Genomic DNA, 21,438 nt, shown 5'->3' on the forward strand with positions numbered 1-21,438 from the left:
ACACAGTGACACCCTGAAAACACTTGAGCTAGGTGTTGGTAGGGGAGGAGCCCATTGGGAGCCCAGGAGGCAGAGCCTGAGCAGAACAAAGGGGAAATGACATTGAGCTTGTTGAACTGAGCTTTAAGAAGCCCACCAACTTTCAGGGTTTTCACATATGTCTTCATAAAAATATCTTGATCAGGTCAAACCCAAACCATTAAGCATCAGGACATAAGAAAATGAGACAGGGTGCAGGCCGCAGAGCAAACACTCAAATGCTCTCCTCTGAATAATGTACCTCTCAGTGGTAGCAAGCGTTCAGCTGACACACGGGCCAAAGCAGGTGAACCCACCAGAGAGTAAACTGAAGTTCTGCAATATATCCTCTCTTCGGGAACTAAACCCTGTTTTCTTGCTGTGTGTATGGATAATTGCTTTTCTGCATCAAATTGTTTCTTTCACATTTTTTTGTATCAGCCGTCAAGCAGCCTTGGTCTATAAAGGGAACTAACAGTCTCTTGGGAATAACTTGTGACTCTGTCCTCTTCCAGCTCAAATGTTTTTCTCCAAATGCTTCCCAAAGTGCAGTCCACACAGACCTCACGGTGGTCAAATACCTGCTATCTTTGTGACTTTTCCTCTGCCCACATAAAACCAACTGTGATGTGTTGGTGTTCTTCTTTGGTACTGCTGCATACGTGCCCGGAGTGTGCAGCCGACGGATGGCCCTTCCTCAACCTAAGATGCCTTCTTTCTTTTTCAGGTGTGTGAGAAAGAGAAATTGCTCTCAGAAAGGAACCAGCTGAAAGCAAGCATGGGAGAATTGTTAGACAACTTCTCGTGTCTTTCCCAAGAAGTGTGTAGAGACATGCAGAGCCCGGAACAGATCCAAGCTCTCCACCGATACTGCCCCGTTCTCAGACCCATGGATCTACAGCCAGCCACCACCATCAGCCCCTCCCCAGCTGGCGTGGAGCAGAGCCTGGTGACCTCCCAGTGCGTCGGGGAAAGCATGCAGTGCTGCTCGGAGCAAGGCTCGGTGCAACTGGGAGCGCCCTGGCTGCCCAACAACATCTCGGAAAATTGTTCGGCTGCCGGGGGGTTGGATGGAGCCGACACAGGTACTTACCCCGAGAGAGAGCTTCCACCGGAGCAGAGCAGCCAAACGGTCACGGTAGACTTCTGTCAGGAAATGACTGATAAATGTACAACAGATGAGCAACCTAGGAAAGATTACACCTAGTGACTTGTAACCTTAACGTTACACCTGGTCAGGTGTTCTTCAGTCAGCCAGTGGCAATGTTCATTTGTTGTCTAGAAGAACGTATTTGGTGCACACTACAGTGGTCTTAGCAGCAATACTGTTTTTAAGTATTCCCTCCTCTCTACAAGCAGGAGTTCTCTTCACAATGGTGCTATCCCTTGCTCAGGCAGGGAACGAAGCAGTGGCAACACTGTCTGTTTTTGTATGTTGATTTCAATCTTAACAGGGATGGACATAACACCTCTGAGGACCCAACCGCAGCTTTTTTCTCAGTGGCCCATGTCACAAAACCCTAACTCAGGAATTTCCTCTGAATGTTCAATTTTTCATTGAAGACAGCTTCTTTACACATCAAAGTTTTATAGCTAAACTGTACATATTATATATAATATATATAAAATATATATATCCATATGCAAAAGTCCCTGCATGCCTCAATTTTTCTCATCCTACAAACTGGAAGCTTTCATTTCTATTGTACAAACAAGTTCCAACATTCCTTTTTGTCTTCGATGCTAGAACTAGTTTGGTAACTTGTTACACGATAGTTTTTTTTTCTCGGTTCGCAGTTCAGCAATATCATTCGATTTGTACTTATTTATGAGATTTTAATGTTGGAAACTTATTTGAGATTTTATTATAGACGATTTTCTTGGCACAGCCATTTCGTGCCACTTGAGCAATGTGGAGTTATTTTATTTTCTTGCAGATACTGTACAGTAATGGTCAACTTTGCCACTTGCACTGAGTTTCTGGTCAAACCTCTTTTCATAAATGAAGTCGTGACTTCAGTATAACTTGAGTATATGGTTTTCTTTGCTTTATGGCTCAAAGAAAATAGAAAAGTTTTAGCTAAAAGACAAACACTCAGGAGCTCATTATGTAGTAAAAACGGTCTTGCCAAATACTGAATTCACTATACAATTTGTAAAGAGAATCTGCTTGAATTATTTTTATATTCAGACTTCTTTCTGTTTCACAAACCAAGTTTAAGTGCTGTTAATGATGCTTTTGGATTCTTATAGGGGAAAGTATATTTCACTCTTTAGAGAAAAAAGTATTTGACAACTGGATCATCATACGTTCCCCGAAGTAAAGCAAACGGAGATCACATCAATACACTTGGCGGGGAGCGGGGGGAGCACTTTTGTCTCCGGCCCCGCTCCGCGTCCTTTACTCATGGAAGCAACTGCTGCTCCGGCTAGCCCCCAGAGCCTCACCTCAGCTGTCCTCAGACGTTACCCGTTTTCCTCACCAGACCCGAGTTGCAGAGGTGGGTCTGGTGAAGCCGGCGATCCTGCCGGCCTAGGCCGAGTTGCGGGATCAGACCCCTAGTTGTTGGCTTTGGTTTCCTTACAGAAGCCGAGTTAGCACTGTATCCTCTAAGAACATAACGTACATCTGCCAACACCCGATTTGGTCGCACACCCATCAAATTCTTGTGTTTCCAGGATCCTCTCGTCCTGCAGCATTGCCCTCAGCACAAACCGCAGCTAAAAGAGCGCTGTCTCGAAGGAGACTACTCAGTGAATTGGCTTAGTTGTAACTGTATTGGATTTGTACCTTAAGCGATGTTGACTCATGTTATGACCGTGCGAGACAGCAGCTTTCCAAGCATAACATCTGTATGTACAGTGTAGACAGAAAAACATCCTCCTAATGCTTTTTTTAATAATTATTATTATTATTCTAAGTGTACTGAGTTTTTATTTTGTGGTTCTTTGCCCTACCTGTGCCAGGTTGCGTGGCTTTATCGACGACAACTGTCATGTGCTTTACTGGCTGATATTGTTTGTTCTCGCTGCAAAAAATGACCAGCTGTTCACACCTATTTAAAAAAAAAAAAAAAAAAGTGTGGGGAAGCAGCTTCTCAGAAGCACTAAGCGATAATGTGGTCTTCTGCGCTAACGTTTACACTAGAGGTGTGCGCTGGTGTTTTTTTTGAGGCACTCAGTAGATCAGCATCTTGACCCTGGAGGAGGAATCAGCTCCCTCTCTCCGCTTCTTCCATCTTCAGACTGTGCTCATGGACCGTCGCCCACTCGCCACAAAGTCTTGCTTTTATCCTCTTCACCCAAACTATTGTAGCCAAGCTACCGAGGAGGAAATGCATATAGCATGTGCCATGTTTGTTGAAAATACGTTTTTTCCCCGCATGTACAAAGAGAAACTAGTATATAATGTAGGAGAATATTTATGTTTAAGTATTAATCATTACTGTACAAAATCCTTACCTTTAAATGTTCAAAAATATACAAATGCCATAAACTCCTAGTTCACACGGTTGAAAAGGGGGGAGGAGTTGTCCTTTCTTTTAAAAAAGAGCTTAACCTAAAAATATCTGCCCCCCCTCCCAGCCGTGTTTTGCAGGTAACTGACTGAGAAGCTCTTTGGCAGGGGGGGTGGGGGGGGATTTGATTTTCCTTTTTGAATTCGTTGACGTTGCAAAGCAGTTCCGTGCTTCGCAGAGAAGTTTTGTTTCTATGAGACCATGGTGAAAGCTAGAATTTAAAACTAAATGTGAATCACATTATAGAGTCATAGCTACTTGGGGGGGGGGCGCTGGGGGTGGGCGGGCGGGAAGGGTCGACTGACACAGTATTTTAAAGATGTTTTTTCTGTTGCCTTTTTTTATTTTTAAGTGACCTCCTATATATATGAATAGATAGAATGTTTTATGAGTATAAAACCAAGTTTTAACTTGCTTCCTGACATGAAGATTTACTCTACTAACAACTCATGTGCAACTGGTACTCTTGACCTCATTCCAACGGTTTTAAAAAACCCACCCACGCAAACCCATTGCGCTGCAGCTCTTAGGTTTGACCTGGCTTCATACTGGTGCTGGGTCTCTTGATTTCCTCTACCTTGGGAACTGGTATTTAAAACCACTGCTCAAATAAGTGTCTCTTCCTCAGCCTTTCTCTCCTCTCTCTCTCTCTTTCTCTCCCCCGTGAGCTTTTCTGGATGTTTGATTTCATTCTTTCCCATTAGAAGTGGCTGATTTTGTGTCATTGCTTCCTATATTTACATGTATCATGGTTTTTCAGTGGGGTTTTTTTGGTGGTGGTGGTTGTTTTTTGTTTCTATTTTGTTGTGAGGTTTTTTTTGCTCTTCCGAACCACGCGGCTCTCAAAGCGGTTACTGGGCTAATGTTAAAGGAAGCCATTGGGAGAACTAGTTTCAGATCTGGACACCAGTTGACTTACCCAACCGTTCTTGTCTCGTGAGGTCAAAACAACCGATCACGAGAATACCATTGGAAATTTAGAAAAAAAAAAAACACAAAATGTGCTTTAGGTAATCCTGCTCTAGCAGGGGAGTTGGACTAGATGGTCTCTAGAGGTCCCTTCCAACTCTGAAGATTCCGTGATTCCGTGAAAACCAAAAAACTGACTGCAGTATTTATGGATTTTAAGAGTTTGGTCAGTGGTCACCATGATCTTAAGTAAGCATCTCTTTGCTTCTGTCAAAGAGGATGCGTGCAGCATCGATCCTGTCGGGCGTTACGTGGGGATGGCGTGGTGAGACCCCATCTCCCCGCTGGGTGCTGCACCGCTCTCGTGGGCGTGCGAGTCCTGGAAGCTTTGTCCAGTCTGTTTCTAGTCCTCCTTTTCCTTCACCACGGCTGTACTTGTGTCGCCAGGAAACCTCATTTCATTTAGGCTTGTTATGCTTTGTCAGGTGAGTACTACACTATATAATGTGTTTGTTTCTCTGCGTTCTCTGGGGGTGCCTTGAACACAATTAAAGCTCATTGCAAGCTGATTCTGGAACAAAAAGGTAGTTTAAAAAAAAACTAAAAAAGGAAAAAAAAATTTAAAAAAATAAAAACCAAGCGAGAAAACAAAACAGGAAACAAGCGAAAATGTTGGCTGTGTTATCAGGAGATCCCGGTATTTATCACAGACTTCCTAACATGTGATGACTCAGGCGTCAGAGTTTGATGCTGCAGTATAAAACTATTATTTTATATATTGTACAAGTAATTTATTAAAGTCTTTCTAAGGGTATATGCTGCTTTTAAGATGCACTATATTTTTGGATCTAATCCTTGTATTATTATTTTTTTTTTCCCAAGGAAGTAAAATGTGCTGCAAAGGCAAGCCACAGTGATTAGTATGCTTAACTGCTACTTCTCTTTAAAAAGGAGAGTGGGAACTAGATACGTAACGTTGCTAAATGGATTAACTGCTGCCAGAGAAATGATTAATGCTGATAGTGTGGTCGTTAATCTGGAGTCCAACACTTCGTCGAGTCCGTATTCTAAAGAGCGCTTAAATAGACGTTAAAATGCCTAGTTATATAGTCAGATTTTTTTAATATGTAACTTTATGATTGCCTAATAAATAAAACAAATCTGCATGCTGGAATCGCTATAATCCTGTAATAAAATGAAAGCTGATCCACTAGGAGAGAGCACGGTGAAGCATTGCAATTCTAGAACTGGCACCGCGTCCTCGCTTGTAATTCACCGCTGCGGTGGTGAAGAGAAAGAGGGGGGTGGGCTTGCAGAACAGAAGACCTGTAGTGAATTTTGCGGTGAGACGAAGTGAACACTTGCCAGGTTTACACAAGCTCGCAGTTTGCTCCACTTCACGTCCGCTACCATTGCGAGGAGGAGCGCTGCTTTTGTCTTTTCTTTTTTTTTTCTGATCTGAGACGCGTTTGGAGATGCCCCCGGGTGAGTGTCGTAGCCCGTGGCTGCAGGATTTTAAAAATCTCTCTATTTTAGGGCTGCCTAGAGAAGGTTTGGCTCAGTATGAGCAGTGGAGCTGATGGCCTTGCATAAGGAGGGGATCTGCTAAGTATGGAGCGGTTTATTTTTATCGGAAGTGAGGTGCAACTAAAACCATTAACATAAAGAACTTATGCTCTCTTTCCTGCTCGAAATTTTCTCAACAGATTTTGACTTCGTTTCAGTTTTGTCTCTGCCAACACAGTCCAAGTTAATTTTATATCCATATATATAATACGTGTATGTATGTATACATACATCTATAATTCTAGTCAGAGTGTGTGTTTGTGTATTTTCCTGTTTATAATACATATATGTATATTTATAATACTCCTCGGAGTATTTCACGACTCAAGCATCAGATCTGATGCTGTAGAATACAATATATGTGTATATGCCTATGTTCAAATACTGTGTGTATATTTAAAAGATCTATTGTTGGTGGTCTGTAGAATAATTATTCCCTTTACTCTCAAAATTTTAATGGCATTACTTGCAAAGACTAAGTGTACAGTATTTTCCTACACTCCACCAAGATAGGTGTTATTTATATCGAAGTCAAATATTGATATGCATTTTAAGGTATTACTCAGATAGATAACGTCGCCATTTTTGCAAATAAAATCGCTTTTTGGCAGGAAGGAATGCTAAAAATACCTTTTTATAAGGTAATTACCCCAACCAAACGACTGCTAAAAAGCCAGTTAGATGACTCCTGTTCTTGTACAAATTTTAGTGACTGTGGGCAGAGCCCTTTCCGTAGGTGAAAGTCACTGCGTTGGTTCATGCAGTGCCACTGTTGTCCCTTTTGGCTAATTAAGGGCATACAGAAAGAAACTAGCGTCCTAAAATAGAAATGGCAACTGGCAGTGTTTGATTTCATTGATTGCTTAGAAGCAGAGACGGTCCCAGGCTACGAACCCAAACGACCCCTTCCGTTTCGGAGGGAGCCGAGCGGGGACTGCAGTCGCCGGCCGGGTTTGTCCCTGCCACCGGAGGATCCCACCACCCTCGGGGCCGGGGGCAGAGGAGGTAGCAGCCAGCCCGCGCCGGGGGTTGTGGTTGGGATCCTTTGCCCGGGCCGGAGTTACCCTGCGTTTGTGATGTACCCGAGAGAAACGTGCGTGGTTTCAGTCCCCTTCTCACTACTACGTTTGCTCTGCCTGAAGCTATCTGGATCCCTCAGACCGGCAGGAATGATACTAAACACTTTGGTGATATTCGATGCGTGGTTGTTTACTCGTAGTTCCAAGCATCACCTTTGATTTCAAGGGTGGGGATGCCCCAAGAGTTTGTTCCAGAACCAGTTGGTTACAAGTGCACCTCTTATATATGCCTTACAAACTTCAGAGGCCATATTCAAAACAGGGTTTTATCAGTGTATGCAAGGGGGTGCAACCCCTCTTCTCTTCCTCCCCAGGTCAAACAGTATGGACAGTTTTCACACATATCTACCTGTATAACCCTCTGTACCTCTCATAACTGGTCAATGACTGTAACAGGTTACATCAGGTGTTTTTTCTACATACTTTTTACACAAATTCTATGCGATTAATGTAACTTAATTCAATGCATCATTTTATTGTACTAGTTCTTAAGCTTGTCTTTATTTTTTTTCTAGGTGACTGTGGTTTCTTGTGATTTTTATTGTATAAATAAATGAGGTGGCTGTTGATGCTTACTCTCTGTTACTAAGAATTTTTACCTTTTTGGAAGAAAGCATTGCTATGAACTAATGAATTTAAAACGTCATTTACTCATTGTAAATACAGTATTGTGCAAAAAACAAAAATGAAAAAAAAAACCACCCGACCCTTTTCATTCATTTGAATTGCTAGTGTTAACTGAATTTTGTCTAGACACCATTTCTGTTGATGAAATAAAGACATATCATTATGTATTGTAAATCGACTCATCTTGACTCTGAAATTGTTGTTGCAGTGCTCGGTTAACGTGCGGGTTGTAATTGAGGCTTGGGAGGGTAGGTTGGATGTGGTTGATACTGCCTGGTGAAGCTCTGGACTGGTGAGGAGACCTCCACTCACGTGGTCCCATTGCTAATTCACAAGTCGTCTTTGATCCAGGGATCCAGTTTTCTTTGATCTGCTGCAGGAACAGACGAGGGTGTTTCATTGCAAAGATGAAATAAGTTGTTTTGGAAGATCAAATAAGCTGTATCTATACCCGTTCCCCTCGTGCTTGACTTAAGGCAATTCTGCTAAGTCTTTGTTTTGGTCTTCTAAAGTGTCAGTGTACGTGTTGGGAGGCAAGGGGAGAGGTTGGGGGTTGTTTACCCTTTACAGAAAACCTGAGAGAAATTGAAAGCGGTTTCTGTAGAAAGAAAAGAAAAAGAGCGGAAAATCCTAGTGTGTAACCTGGATACAGTAGTGTTCCTTTCTGAAGCAGGAACTTGTGCTGTGGACCATTAGCATCACTTAAACTGCAGAAGATCCAGAAAGGAAAGAAGGAATGATAACAGCCTTGGGTGCTATTCCCACGAGCAGGGTGTGGGGTCTACCAGGGGGCATTTGCTCTCTGGGATTCGCAAACAGGTGGCAGCCACCTCTCTCCTTGGGTTGGACACAACCCGAGAGCCTGCTCAGCAGCTTGGCAGGAGGAAAGCTGGGAAGGGGGAAGTGGAATGACTCTGGTCCACACACTTGCTGGGATGCTGCTGTGGGGATGGGGGAGGAGGGCAAGCTGCTAGAGTGAGGTCCCCAGGCTTTTTATCACCAGACAGGAAACCCTAGATGGTGTGCCCGGGCCACCATCCTTTGGGATACAAACTGCATCCTCCTCCATCTGCAGCCGTGACAGTTGCCTGCGATTTTTTCAATCTTAAAATTCTCGTGGAAGAAAACCAGAAATGTTGCTTTCCAGAGTTTCCCGGTTTTCTGAACCTTGCTGTTAAGCATACATGAAGAAAGCTTCCCACCCCCTCAAATCTGTCAGATGTAGCATCCACCGCATCTACACAGAGCCTGGCAGTAGAGAACGTACTTTAGCAAAGCTGTTTCTCCATCCCCAATCAGTTGTTGCTGGCACTTAATGGACACCATCTTAAATATTTCCCTTTTTTTTTTGCTCTAAAATACTAAACAAACGCACAGGCAAACTGTCAACGAGCTTGTAGTGAGGCAGAATATGAATGTAAATCATGCGCACTGGAGCAAAACTACTGCAATCTCAAGTAATCCTTATGCTCGACTCTTTTTTTTCCCTGCTGTCTTGCTTTCTGCTAGCCTTGCCTTACAGTTGTCAAGTCGTAGAGGATTTTTATGCTTGGAGAAACTGGCATAGCAAACAAGCTCGTTCCAAGCATCGCTTGCCGTTGAGGTGACAGCAAATGCGAGCTATGATAAGCTTGACAAATAAAAGCAGCTAAAAGCACGTGGCCAGAAACAGGGTCAGGGACGGTCAGAGCAAGGTGCTTTATTTTCCAGATACACAAGTGGAAGGACTGCTTTCTTGGGCCGCATACGACCCAGAAATCCAACCCTCCCTAGCAAAGGAGTCTGTCTTAGCAAACTGAAAATGAACTCTTTTTGGCTCTGCTGGTCCTTCAGTTCCTCTATATGAACTAATGAGACAGTGAAGGGAATCAGATTTTCATGCCCCTGAGGTGACACCTTGCAGATCTTCTTGAACAGAAAACTGAAATAAAGTACAGATGTTTTGCACTTAAAATAAATTGCCCAATTTTACTTAGTTTCAAAGTTGAAGCTGAAAATATTAGTTACAAGGGGGCTACATTAGCATGGAAAGTCTCTATCAGAGCTGGAGGACAGCATTAGCACAGGCAGACGAGCAGCAGCATATTCTTCAGCTGGGTTTTTATCTCTGCTAAATTCCCTGTCCCTTCGGATTCCTTGTGTGTTTCTTCCATCTTTTATTCATTGGCTGCTGAAGCCTGGGGAGATAGAGGCCACGTAGCCTTCCAGGCTACTTTCAAATCAAACTAACCCTTTCTTGTAGGTGTCTTGAGCCTTCCACTACCTTGAAGGTCTGTGGATCAGGCTGGTTTCTGATATGAACACTACTAGCATGCACAACAACTTGTACATCCCAAAACGTTCTCCCAAAGACACCAGGCTATTTCTGCAGTGGCAGCACACGCTGACGGGATCCGGCTCAGTCTACATGAGAAAAATCTTGAGTCGTGGAGCGAGCTACCCATTAACACCAGCAATCAGAGGAGGGTGCTGTCAGGATTGGTGTAAAAATGGAGGAATAAAACAAGAGTTTGCTTTCTTAAACTGTGTTACGAGTTTAGCATTACAGCGGTGGGAGAGGGGAGCATAGCAACAAATAATCTGCTTTTTATCTCTCTGCTGAAGGTGGTTTGTGCTCAGTCCCTTAGTTTCTTTCTTCTCCTCGGAATGTCGTTACTTTTTCATGATAGATGATAGTTCTAGGAGCATGCTCTGAAAGACAACAAGAGAAAGAAAGGATGAAGCTGAATTGGCTTAAAGGAGAAAAAGAAATGTTATCATAGTCATTAACCCAGGTCCCAACACGTTCATAGGTGGGAATCTGGTGTTTAGCTGACAACATTCTTACCTTGGAGGGCTTTGTTCAGTGCTAGGGGGAGGGTGGGGAGAGGGGGAACACCTTGCTTTTAAACCAAAATAAACACATTAATCCCTGAAGTAACTAGCTTGAAATCAGTGGGCCCATCCCAGAGGTCTTGCTTTACACGTTAAGGGTGTTTGTATATTTTTGATTGCTTTAAAACCATACAAAGATGGACTCAATTAGGCGGGTTCCACTTTCTAAAATCCAGCTCATCCGTTTGTTGCGGCACAAATCCTCAGAGGGGTTCATTAGTTGTCAACTGCTGCTGAGCCCCAAAGTTTCTCTGTATTTGTGCAGTTGGTGAATAGTTACCTTTGGGTGACCAAGTAGCTTTTGCAGGGTAATTGGTACACTGGTTGTTGTCACCACAAGCTTCTCCCAAGTGCTCCGGGGCAGAATAAAATACAACTACTGTGGAATTTAAAATTTTGGTTTTAAAGAGGTGTTTACATAGAAAAATTGTACAAAACCAGCAGTAGTTACCAGCAGGTGTAAATGTGAATACCTTTAAGGATTCCTAAACATCCTGGAGGAACACTGGGTTTTACCAGTCCCTTACCCCACCACTAGATTGTCCCAGTGGAGCTCAGCTGTCTAAATAACTCCTCTACAGTTATTGCCTTTGTTATTTCAATGTACATTCCCTCTGATCAAACGGTTCCCAGCCCCAGGAGCGAGAGCGGGTGAGCAGCTAGTTAAACGAGTGGATATTTATTCCTCAAGTGTTGTTGAAAGGGTGAGTAAACATGCCTTGTTCTGGAGAAGACTGCAAGCATTCAGGCTGAATAGCAGCTCTCTCTTTCATACCCTGCTCACTGCGAAGTATTTTCCCACTGGGTAAAAGGCTCAAAGCTGAATGGAGAATTGAGAAGTAGAAAAAGAACTGAAGAGCACAGAGGAATGAAAAAGCAATGCGGTGAGGAAAACCGGACCCAGTGAATCGTAAAATTTCCCCAACGTTGGCAGAACCAAGATTGCAGCCCCAGAGACTTTCTTTTCTGCAAATGAATAAAATCAGCAGCCCTAGCTCGGCCCAATTCTGTGAGCTGAGAGTATCAGCTTTACCAGCTGCTTCGTTATCAGCCTTATCTACATCATTCACTGTGAGGAGGGGGCCTTGCTTTTAAAGATACATTGATTACTTTGTAGCCAAAAATATAGACTTAAAGAGATGACATTCTGAAAGCACAGGGCTCTCCAGAGGAGAGGGTGGGCTAAAGAATAAGGAATGGACGTGAGGGTGAGGAAAACTCAGCACTTCAGGAAAAACAAAGATCTGAATTTGAGTGCCTAAAACGCCTAGTTCTTTCTGAAAATCTTGATCTAGTAATTTTGTTTTCCCAGGAGAGTGGTTCAGCTAAAATATTGCTGAGAATATTATAAATCTTCTAATGACTTCCAGTTTTGTTTCGTGACTTCAGGGACTTATGTTGGCTCAATGCAGAAACACAACCAGATAATGTTGTCTCCCCGTCTTCTTGGTACTCCAGCAAGAGGACCAGCACAGTAGGGTCTCTCAATGCAGGTTTGGGCTTGGGGTGCAAATGTGATAACCTGGTTCCAAGTCATCTGAAAGATGGTGCCTTTGTGAGGAGAGTTGCCAACCTAGTGTAAATACTCCCAACCCCAAAAAAACAAATTAAAACTTATAGCTTTTAGAGCACACCTTAGGATTCTTTAGAAAACTATTATATACAGGCCCAAAAGAACCAATGCTGGACTTGCTCATGTAGTGTGCAACTGGAGTTCTCTGCTTTAGAAAGGCAGGAAGAGACACAGCTAGCAAAAGACTTCAAATGCAGCTAGCAATGTAATAACACGCAGCCTCCAGCTTTTGTAGAAATGTTTGCGTTCAGCTGTTGAATTGTGATGACTCTGTGACACTCAGAAGATGCAACGCCAGGCTGTGGCCACGCTCGGCTGAACTTTCTGATGTTCTGCAATCATTCCTTTGGCTTGTAGAAAATGGCTGAGGAGGAAGACCGCTCAATTCTGGCAAAGGGTGTCTTTCGAAGTGAAGATCCCTCCCTCTCTAACCGTTCAGCTGGAATGCTCAGATGTCTTATTTTTGCCTTCAACCCAGAGAGGAAAAGAGAGTTAGGTGATGTTCCCAATGGCTTCACACAGTCTTTCACATGTGAGGCAGTGAGTATAATGAGTGAGTGGTTTGTGTGTAAAACTAAACAGCTGGAGCATAAATATTTTTTCAAGGTTTTATACCACATGGACATGAAATGAAGAAATGGCTCTTCACCTCCACCAATTCAGGATGAGGAAGTTTTAAATAACCTTGTTGGTTTGCATTATGGCCAAACATGGTTAGTCTGTACAAATCCTACCAATGGGCATTTCTTCTTTTGTATCTATAGGTGGTCTAGTTTGAACTGAAGCCTGAAAAGCTGAGGAATCCTCATGCCAAAGATGCATTTTGTATTCGATAGCCTATTGAGCTGTTTCATGAAGGTTTCCAGTTAAGGATCAAATGCATTCTCTCTTAGGGGTCCAAAGTAATCTTTCCTCCAAAAAGGAAGTCTAAGAAGAATTTCCTGTTGTCTTTCAGGCATTTGATACAGTTGAGACTTTCACACAGTTTTGTACTTCGTTGGGAAAAAACACTTGATCATGACCTGGCCAGCTACTATCCACCACCTAGTCTTCACAGTTTGATCAAGAGGATGCAATACATTATGAGAGGTAATTTTTACAACATTTAGTTGTCCCTAATAATAATTATTTATCTGTTAGAGACTGGAATTTGGTGTGGAAATGGCATTGAAAATATTGCTCAAAAAAATCTCATCACTGCCTGAAAGTCAAGCATCCATAACTGTACTATGAGATCTGTTTGGTGCTTTCAATGCCGTGACTCCCAGGATGTGGTTGACTTGTATGCAGACTCTTGCAGTATCAGACGGATGGATTTTGTGTAACTTTGAGATTTCCCTTCATCTAAGAAAGCTATGGTGGTTGTGGGCAGTTGCGGTTGTCCTGCTATCTTAGCACAGAGCGTGGGTATGTGTTTGTTTGGAGGTTGCTCGAATGGTTGTTGAGTATAGAAAGTGATATTTTCAATGTTGAGTTGATACTTCCCTCTCACTGAGCTAATGAAAGAATGCTGCAGATAAATTCTGGCAGAATGGTATGGATGAAGGGAAAAAGAAAACAGTCAAACCAGTATGGAACTAAAGACAATCGTTTGGGAAAATTATCAAAGAAAATTGAAGAACGTTGTCAGTTCCACTATGGTTTCGCTCCATTTGGCTATCCAGCTTAGATTATTAAGATCCAGGTTAGAACAGACTGTATTTTGGCTCTTTAGTAAATGTTTGTGCATGTGAATTCGTTGTTAAGTTAAAAAGTATCTGTCCTTTCTCTGCATTACTGTTGCAAGAACTCACTATTAATCAGGCATGGCAGATCCTTTTTTGTGCTTCAGTTGGAAGCACAATTCCTTTTAAGTATTTAAGTATGTTGTTTTTTTTTTAATAGCATACCTGATTTTTGAATGCTCCTGTCACACAGGTAAATCTAATCACACATATTTTTCTTTTATATAAACATTAATACATGATGATTTTCTCCTGGAAGTCCAATCAAATCAATGCTGAGTGCCTTTGACAAACAAGATTAAATAGCAAATATAGGAATTGGGAAATACAGACCAGAAGGGTATACAAGCTTTAATGCCCAGATTCAACATTTTTGTGATGCGCCAGCATATTTTTGTATTGAAATTGGTATTCATAAAATGCCTTAGCAATGCTAGCAGTAAAGCATGCCAAAGCACACTTTACACAAAGCAGTAGCATGTGCCAAAATATTGACTCAGTTGTATATAGAAGCACCTTTACTTTAAAATATCATGTGCTGTAAGCAGGAAGCAACAAATTCCTACTTGAATCACATTTTAAAATGGTAGTACCAGTCACATACATAATGATCCCCAAAGGCAGCATGCCAGAAGAGTGTTACTTTCAAGAGTAATGACGTTGCTTCGTAAACTGTCTGTATCTCTCTGCAAGATCTCCCCTGGAAGATAGTGTCATTGTCATTAAACTGTAAAGCTGCCAGGCAACTTCTGTGAGTTCTCAACAGGGTGCTACAGAAATTATGTCTCGCTCGAATAACTTTTTGCACTTCATTTTTTTAAAAAGCCTTCTCATCTGAGTATTAAAAACTAGCAGACTGACAGATTGGACTCTAGGCCCTTTCCCAGTATTAGAAACGTCAAAGTGGAAAGTGGTTAAATTGCATCTAAGTGACAACTGAACATGGCTTAGGCTGACTATATATTGTAGAAACTGAACCCCATGAAAACTGGAATCCACAAACAGTTTCTTGATGAGCAATGTGTAAGAGCGCCTTCTGCTTCTTACCATGAAAGATTTGAAGGTTTTTGGTTGTTTGGTTTTGTTTGTTTTGTATTTAGGAAAAGTATTCATTTTTAGGAAGAGCGAGGAAAAACTGAACACAATCTATAACTTTGAGCATTGTGTGAAGTAATCTTCTGTTTATTACATGCCCTATAAAAAGGCATTTAAGGGCTTGCTCTTGCAAGCATTTGTAAAGGAGCTTTTTTTGCTCTCATAGGACAAATCCTGCGATTTGGGGCAATCAGAATTCAAATTACTTTAGAAAAACCCTCAATGGTTCTTGAAAGCAAGCACTGTATCTTATCAACACTGACTGTGATGACACTTAGAGTGTGTAGCCAAAGAATAGGAACAGCTGCTGAAAGTGCAATTCTATAACCGTTGGCTCTGGGATTGCAATTATTTGGTGGTTTTTATGTAGATCTTTTTATTTGTTCATTGAGCAACTATTCAACTCAGTGGTGGCCTCTGGGAGAAACCCCCTGAAGCTGAGATAAGTCGAGCCATTGAACTCAACACACTCAACACTTCTTCTTGCAGCATCAAGCAGGCTGGAGCTGAACAAGTTTTCCACGGGACAGTTCTCGTCGAGTCATTTGGGATGACGTAATGAGTACAAAGAAGTTGAGATTCATGACTTAGGCATCCTTAGGACTCAATAATTCCCTAGTGATGTTTTTGCTTTCACCGTAGAAAGGGATCAAGCATGCAAGAGCTCATCTTGACCCAGAGGATGCGAGGCATAAAGGGCTGTGTCAGAAGTCCTGCCCAAGCCTCCCTGCCCCCTGACTCGCCCTCTCCTCCCCGAGGCCGGGACAGGCAGTGAGGGCACCCGCCTCTCCCGGGACCCACCGCCGCCCCTCTCCCTCCGTCTGCCCCGGGGCGCTACTTGCCATCGAGACGCGGCGTCCCATGGCGGCGGCCGGCGGCGGGCTGCTGGGCGGGCTGCCCTCCTCCCGGCGTTTCCCCTCCGAACCGGAGACAGAGCCGGAGCCGGGGCCGGAGCCGCCGCGGGACTCGGCGCTCTCGCTGTCGCTGCCCGCCCGGCTGCCGGTGAGGACGCGGGAGAGGAAGCTGGACTTGCGGGTTCCCGGGTAGTGCCCGCTGTCCGGGGAGTCGCCGCGCTCTTCCTCCAAGTCGCGGCAGATGCTGACTCGGCTGTGCTTGCGGAGGGCCCTGCGGGATGCGGCCGCCGTCCCCGCCGTCCCCGCTCCGGCCGCCGCCACCGCCCCGGGGCCGCCGCCCGCCGCCGCCCGCGGCGCCTCCTCGCTGCTGGAGGAGGGCGGCGGCTGCTGTCCGTGGTGCTGAGCCGCGCTGTGCCGGCGGCGGGGCGGCGGGGCGCCGCGGAGCTCTCCGCGGTGCTGACGGACCGGCGGCCCCGCGGGTGCGGGAGCGGCTGCGGGTGCGGGAGTGTGGGAAGGCGGTGGCGGGGCGGCGGCGGGGCGCGGCGGAGAGGCGTCGCAGGGCGGGCAGGCCGGCGGCACCACGGAGCTCTTCTTGGAGTTGTAGAGGCTGGCCTCCTCCTCGGCGGGGGCCGCCGGCCGCCGCGGCTGCCCATAGAGGCTCTTCTGGATCTTCTTGAGGCCCAGGTGGGCGATTTCTAGGATGTTGAGGAAAAGGGAGACTGCGGCGATGCTGTTCATGAAAACCATAAAGATGGTCTTCTCTGTAGGTCGGGACACAAAACAATCCACCGTGTTAGGGCAAGGGGGACGAGTGCATTTGTAAAGGGGGGACATGTGAAACCCATATAAAAGATACTGACCTATCATAAAGCCCACTTCGACCACCGACCGGGTCAGGATATGTAGGACATAGGTGCGCAGCAGGGACCCTCTCAGGGGTGCCTTATTTACTTTCTTCTGTTCCTCCAGCTTACGCAGTTCCCTCTCTACTCTCCTGTGCTCCTCAGGCATGGGCTCAAGGTCTTCTAGCTGAGCCCGCAGGTGGGCTTTCCTCTTCTGTCGCTCTTTCTCGAGAGCCCTTAATCTGTAGAGCGCGTGGCCCATGTAAACTAGCGATGGAGAAGACACAAAGATGATCTGCAGTACCCAGTATCTGATCAAAGAGATGGGGAAAGCTTTGTCATAACAGATGTTGCTGCAGCCAGGTTGCTCCGTGTTACAGATGAACTCAGACTGCTCATCGTCCCAGACATCTTCAGCAGCCACTCCCAGCACCAGCATCCGGAATATGAACAGGATTGTAAGCCAGATTTTGCCAACTATGGTGGAGTGGATGTGCACTTCTTCAAGGATGCTGCCCAATAGGTTCCAGTCCCCCATGGTCAGAAATTCATATCTGAAACAAACAAAAAAAACCCCACGTTATTTTACTACAATACTAGATTTCTTTTGGAAATGGCCTTTTCAGGTTTGGGGCTTTTTTAAAGAAATGATCTTTCATATACTTTCTTCTGATAGCAAGAGAACTCTTCACATTATTTTCTACTTAATGGGTCTTTAAATGAAGGCAGACCTTATGATTATTGGTGAAAGATGCAAATGTGAGATTATTTTAAGCTTAAGAGAGATTGATTTCAGCTGTAAGCCACTGTACTTCTTAACTGCCTACAGTTTTACACTATTTTCTTCCCACTAAGAAAGAAGACACTTTTATTCTACTTTGCAAATCCTTTGCCAACTATAGTTTAATCCTACACCCACCTCATTCCACTGTCTGTGGCTTTGCCGTAGTTTTGGGTGAAAAGCAACTAGAATAATATATAACAGTCATGGCTTTCATTTGTTTGGTAAAGTTTTGAGAAGTACCCTAAAACTGTGACAGAAAAATGTTTCATTTTTACCCAAAGGTAGTAGCATTATTAGTGCCATCCATCCAATATTTTCCGATCTACCATGGTAACAATCCACAAGTTTCTCCCTTGGAGAATACAGAGCTAATTTACACATAGCTCTACATGTATAGTCTCAGTTCTAGGATAATGTTAATAAATTGAGAGTGCTTCTAGGATTAATATCTTTAATCTTATGCATTTCAAGACTTACTGAATCACCAAGACTTTGTCTTAATTATAAATTTCAACATATGAGATCAATAAATAGGGATTACATAATGGAGTGATGTGGAGGTTTTTAGCTGTGGGTGTGAGAAGATCTTTTTAACTATCTCTTCCCCAGAAGCTCTTTGGTTCACCAGCAAATTGATCTACATTCTGCTGACAGATGCTTGTTTTCCAAGTCGCTTCTCTGCAAATTATTACGGAGCTTCAGGTAATGTGGGGAATTGAAATATAAGGTATTTGTCTGTTTATTTGTGAATGCACTGCACATTCAGTGTTGGGTCCCTGGAATTTTTTCTGCTAATGTGGTAAAAAAATATTGAAAGCAACTGGGATCATATCTACCTTAGGGTTTGCACTTGAATTTTTTTATGCTGCTGTACGTTCATAACTTCCCAAATTCCACTAAACCACCACCTTTAGTAAAGTGCAATTTCTAAGTTTTTTCAAGAGTGGCTGGTTGGAGTATCCAAAATCTTACACAATTTTAACTGATAGCACAGCTGGGCGATACCACTTTTATCAAGATAGTTTGGTTACGGTTTATGATATGATCCCACATAGCATGATTCTGCTTAGAGGCTGTATTTATCCACACTGCAAGATTCTCAATTGTAACCAACAGTGCAGTCATGCTTTGCATAGGCATCCTAAAGGCTTTTTTTTTTTTTTTAATTTCTAGGATTTGTTTTTTCTCTGCAAATTTGAATCTACACAATGAGCTTCCCTTTTCGCACAGTGAACTTGCTGAGGAAACCTAGCCAGTTCAGCAATTTCCTAGGCACCTGGAATGTCTTCTTTCCCTATTCCTTCCCTCCTGTGTATATCGAAATAAGATACGTGGAAAAAAAAGCCAGCAAGAATTATTGTAGTGTCTTTTCCTTATCGTTAAAGAACAATGTCAGATCTTTCTTCTGACTTCGTATGGATTTTTTTTCAGAGCAGATATCAAATTGTTGCGTCTTGATAGGTTGGGTGGGTGTAAAGATGTTCATATGTTGAAACATTTACTAGAAAATATTATATCTCAAGCTAAAAATCTTGAATCTGTTTTTCTGAGCTTGGAAGTGCTGATACAGAATAGTTCATCTTCAGTAAACTGAGAAATAGAGATTTAGATAGACCAAGCTCCCAAACCCTGAGTACTCAAGAGGCAGGTACGAGTGGGTGACACGTGCTGATTGCTCTGTACCACGTCCCCTGAAAGGTGGGATGATGGCAACGCAACAGTTAAGCAAAGGAGCTTTGGGTATATTTGCTGCCTTGTGAATGGCTGGTCCCTTGCTGAAACGGATAGACTCCGCAAAAAATACCCCAAAAGCAACACCCAAGTGAGATGCTAAAATGTAAACACAGGAATAAAATGGAAAGGAGACATGTTTTAATCCCAAAGATGGAAAGATAGATAGCATTTCTCTAGCACTAGGAATCATCATTGCCCATTTTGGAGCAGAAAGTTAATGTATCCATTCAGGGTAAGACAGGACAAGAGGAGGAGTATAAACATATTACTCTGGCTCTGTAGATGTGCTTGTTTGTTAAGTTGTTTCTACCAGTATTTAAACAACTCTATCCTCATCTTTGTAACGGCCAACAGGGGAGAGTAATTACAGGACTGGTCTAATTCCATTCTCTAAGTGAATTTATTATACCAAGATACTTTCCCTCAAATCTGCACTGGCAGAACCGCAGTATGAATATTGATGAGGTGAACACTGTGTATAAAACAAAGAAGTTAGTCTAGAGCCATGAAAGTCAGAGTTTCTAAGAAATCAGCCGAAACTACTTTACAAACTTGTCATAGCAATGTGCTTCCAATTTTTTCATTTTTCCCCTCTCTGGTCTTACTTGAGCTCTGCGTAACAGAGTATTTCAGTTTACTGTAAGAGTGTGATCTCAAATATCAATGATAACATTATTTCCAGTCTACCAGTGTACTAGAAATTCTAGTATTCTAGTATACTAGCCTAGTATATTAGAAATATACCGGTTTTAGTATAGTTTGTACATACCTGAGACATTTCTCGTTATACCATCTGGCTACCTTTGTGTCTGTCCAAATATTTTTATATGGTTACTTCAAACAATAAAAAATCATACCTGTAATTAGTTAGAACCAGATGGAAATCCACCATGTCTCTTGGAGGGAGTTTCTTTATTTCTGGTTTTTGCTACTTCCTTACTTTAAAGTTCGTTTGATCATTTGCTACTATTCAAATCACTTCTCATAAAAAAAAAAAGTCAAATGCTAAGATGCAAATTCTCCTGGGTTTAGTTCGCGTTTCTTCCAGTCTGACAGGGGCCTGCCTGCTCCGTACAGCCCTAGGAAGAATTAGTTTTCTGCTGCTTACCTTAGAAAAAGCCTTTCGTTAGTCTATCTTAGAGCATTGCAGAAGGAGTACGCAGCGTTGCCGGTTGCTATAGCTCAGAAACCTTCCTTCGACAGTACTAGGACATCTTTTTTTCTTCAAGAGCCAAAGCATAAATGTGGTACGCTGAGTGGACTTCTCGGTTCTTTGTAGCTGGATGCCAAGATCACTCAGTCTAAACTATTCATGCACGGTTTAAAAATCAGCAGATGATAGGATGGTGCCTCTAGCCAAAATTATCATGCAATTATTTTAGTCAGTGGCATCTAACAAAGCCGTTCCCTCAAGGCTCAATCTGTATGGCAATAGTTTGCAATGTCCTCATACCTTGTTTTAGTCAGTTTTTCAAACGTTACACCTCCACCCAGCTCCCAAATGAAATTTTAGTTTGTAAAATGGCTAAATAGGCAGCCTTTACAACACGATAGATTCTTACATTTTCTTTACATTCCATTAGTTTCGCTTTGAATCAATGCTGAAGGATCGATCGGTCATGTCCGATTTCATACTCTGTTGCCTGGTGAGTTAATTTAGGATGCGTTAGACTGAGTCTTTGAAAATGGAGGCCACAGGAACCGAGACTCGAGTCTTCAGTTGGAAACAGGCTTTCAGCATGGTAACCCTTCTTCAGCTGGGTTAAAGAGCCACCCCCAGCCCATTCAGAATTGGTATCTGTAAAAGACAAGATCTAAAAAAAGAAGGTGAGTTGCCAAAATGGGATTTTGTGACAAATCAGGGTCACCAGAGCTGAGGCTCTGATACGAAGAGCTTCTACTGCCTAGTCCTGCCCAGGTCTAAATTTTATGGAAATGCCAAACATCTTTTTTTTTTTTTCTTTCTTGTTCCAGAATTTCTGGCCCTTTTCTTCCATCCTACAAGGTGTGTAACTGATTTAGATTTAGAGGGTAGATTTAGGTTGGAAATCAGGAAGAAATTTTTCACTGTGAGGGTGGTGAGGCACTGGCACAGGTTGCCCAGGGAAGCTGTGGAGGCCCCATCCCTGGAAGTGTTCAAGGCCAGGCTGGATGGGGCTTTGAGCAGCCTGGTCCAGTGGGAGGACTGAGGACAGGGAGTCTCTCAGTGGGAGACTGATCACACCTCATGCTTCTTCATAT

At 43.2% G+C, this 21,438-nt stretch overlaps 3 protein-coding genes across 12 annotated transcripts in view; 1 reads left to right on the forward strand and 2 right to left on the reverse strand.

The window, feature by feature from the left end:
- Positions 1–2,944, forward strand: part of BACH2 (BTB domain and CNC homolog 2) — a 197,755-nt gene extending 194,811 nt beyond the window's left edge. For all 3 annotated transcript variants that reach the window (XM_054194556.1, XM_054194558.1, XM_054194557.1), the window contains one exon: positions 746–2,944. In XM_054194556.1, coding sequence (XP_054050531.1) covers positions 746–1,225 — 480 coding nt within the window. In that variant the 3' untranslated portion in view covers positions 1,226–2,944. The remainder of the gene's footprint in view (positions 1–745) is intronic.
- Positions 2,945–9,429: 6,485 nt separating this feature from the next.
- GJA10 (gap junction protein alpha 10) lies at positions 9,430–20,884 on the reverse strand. 4 transcript variants are annotated; one of them, XM_054195283.1, is made up of 3 exons: positions 20,306–20,372; positions 15,826–17,233; positions 9,430–10,408 (listed from the first exon to the last, which is right to left on the reverse strand). In XM_054195283.1, exons 2-3 carry the CDS (start codon positions 17,215–17,217, stop codon positions 10,370–10,372), a joined length of 1,431 nt encoding a protein of 476 aa, XP_054051258.1. In that variant the 5' UTR covers positions 17,218–17,233; positions 20,306–20,372; the 3' UTR covers positions 9,430–10,369. The 4 variants fall into 4 exon arrangements, with proteins under 4 accessions (XP_054051258.1, XP_054051259.1, XP_054051257.1 ...); XM_054195284.1 differs by lacking the exon at positions 9,430–10,408 and having other exon boundaries at positions 14,632–16,598; positions 16,698–17,233; XM_054195282.1 differs by lacking the exons at positions 9,430–10,408; positions 20,306–20,372 and adding an exon at positions 20,760–20,884 and having other exon boundaries at positions 14,632–17,233.
- Positions 20,766–21,438, reverse strand: part of CASP8AP2 (caspase 8 associated protein 2) — a 28,476-nt gene continuing 27,803 nt past the window's right edge. For all 5 annotated transcript variants that reach the window (XM_054195274.1, XM_054195277.1, XM_054195273.1 and 2 more), the window contains exon 11: positions 20,766–21,011. In XM_054195274.1, coding sequence (XP_054051249.1) covers positions 20,793–21,011 — 219 coding nt within the window. In that variant the 3' untranslated portion in view covers positions 20,766–20,792. The remainder of the gene's footprint in view (positions 21,012–21,438) is intronic.

The sequence above is a fragment of the Rissa tridactyla genome, chromosome 3, assembly GCF_028500815.1.
Source record: "Rissa tridactyla isolate bRisTri1 chromosome 3, bRisTri1.patW.cur.20221130, whole genome shotgun sequence".
In the NCBI taxonomy this organism is placed as follows: domain Eukaryota; kingdom Metazoa; phylum Chordata; class Aves; order Charadriiformes; family Laridae; genus Rissa; species Rissa tridactyla.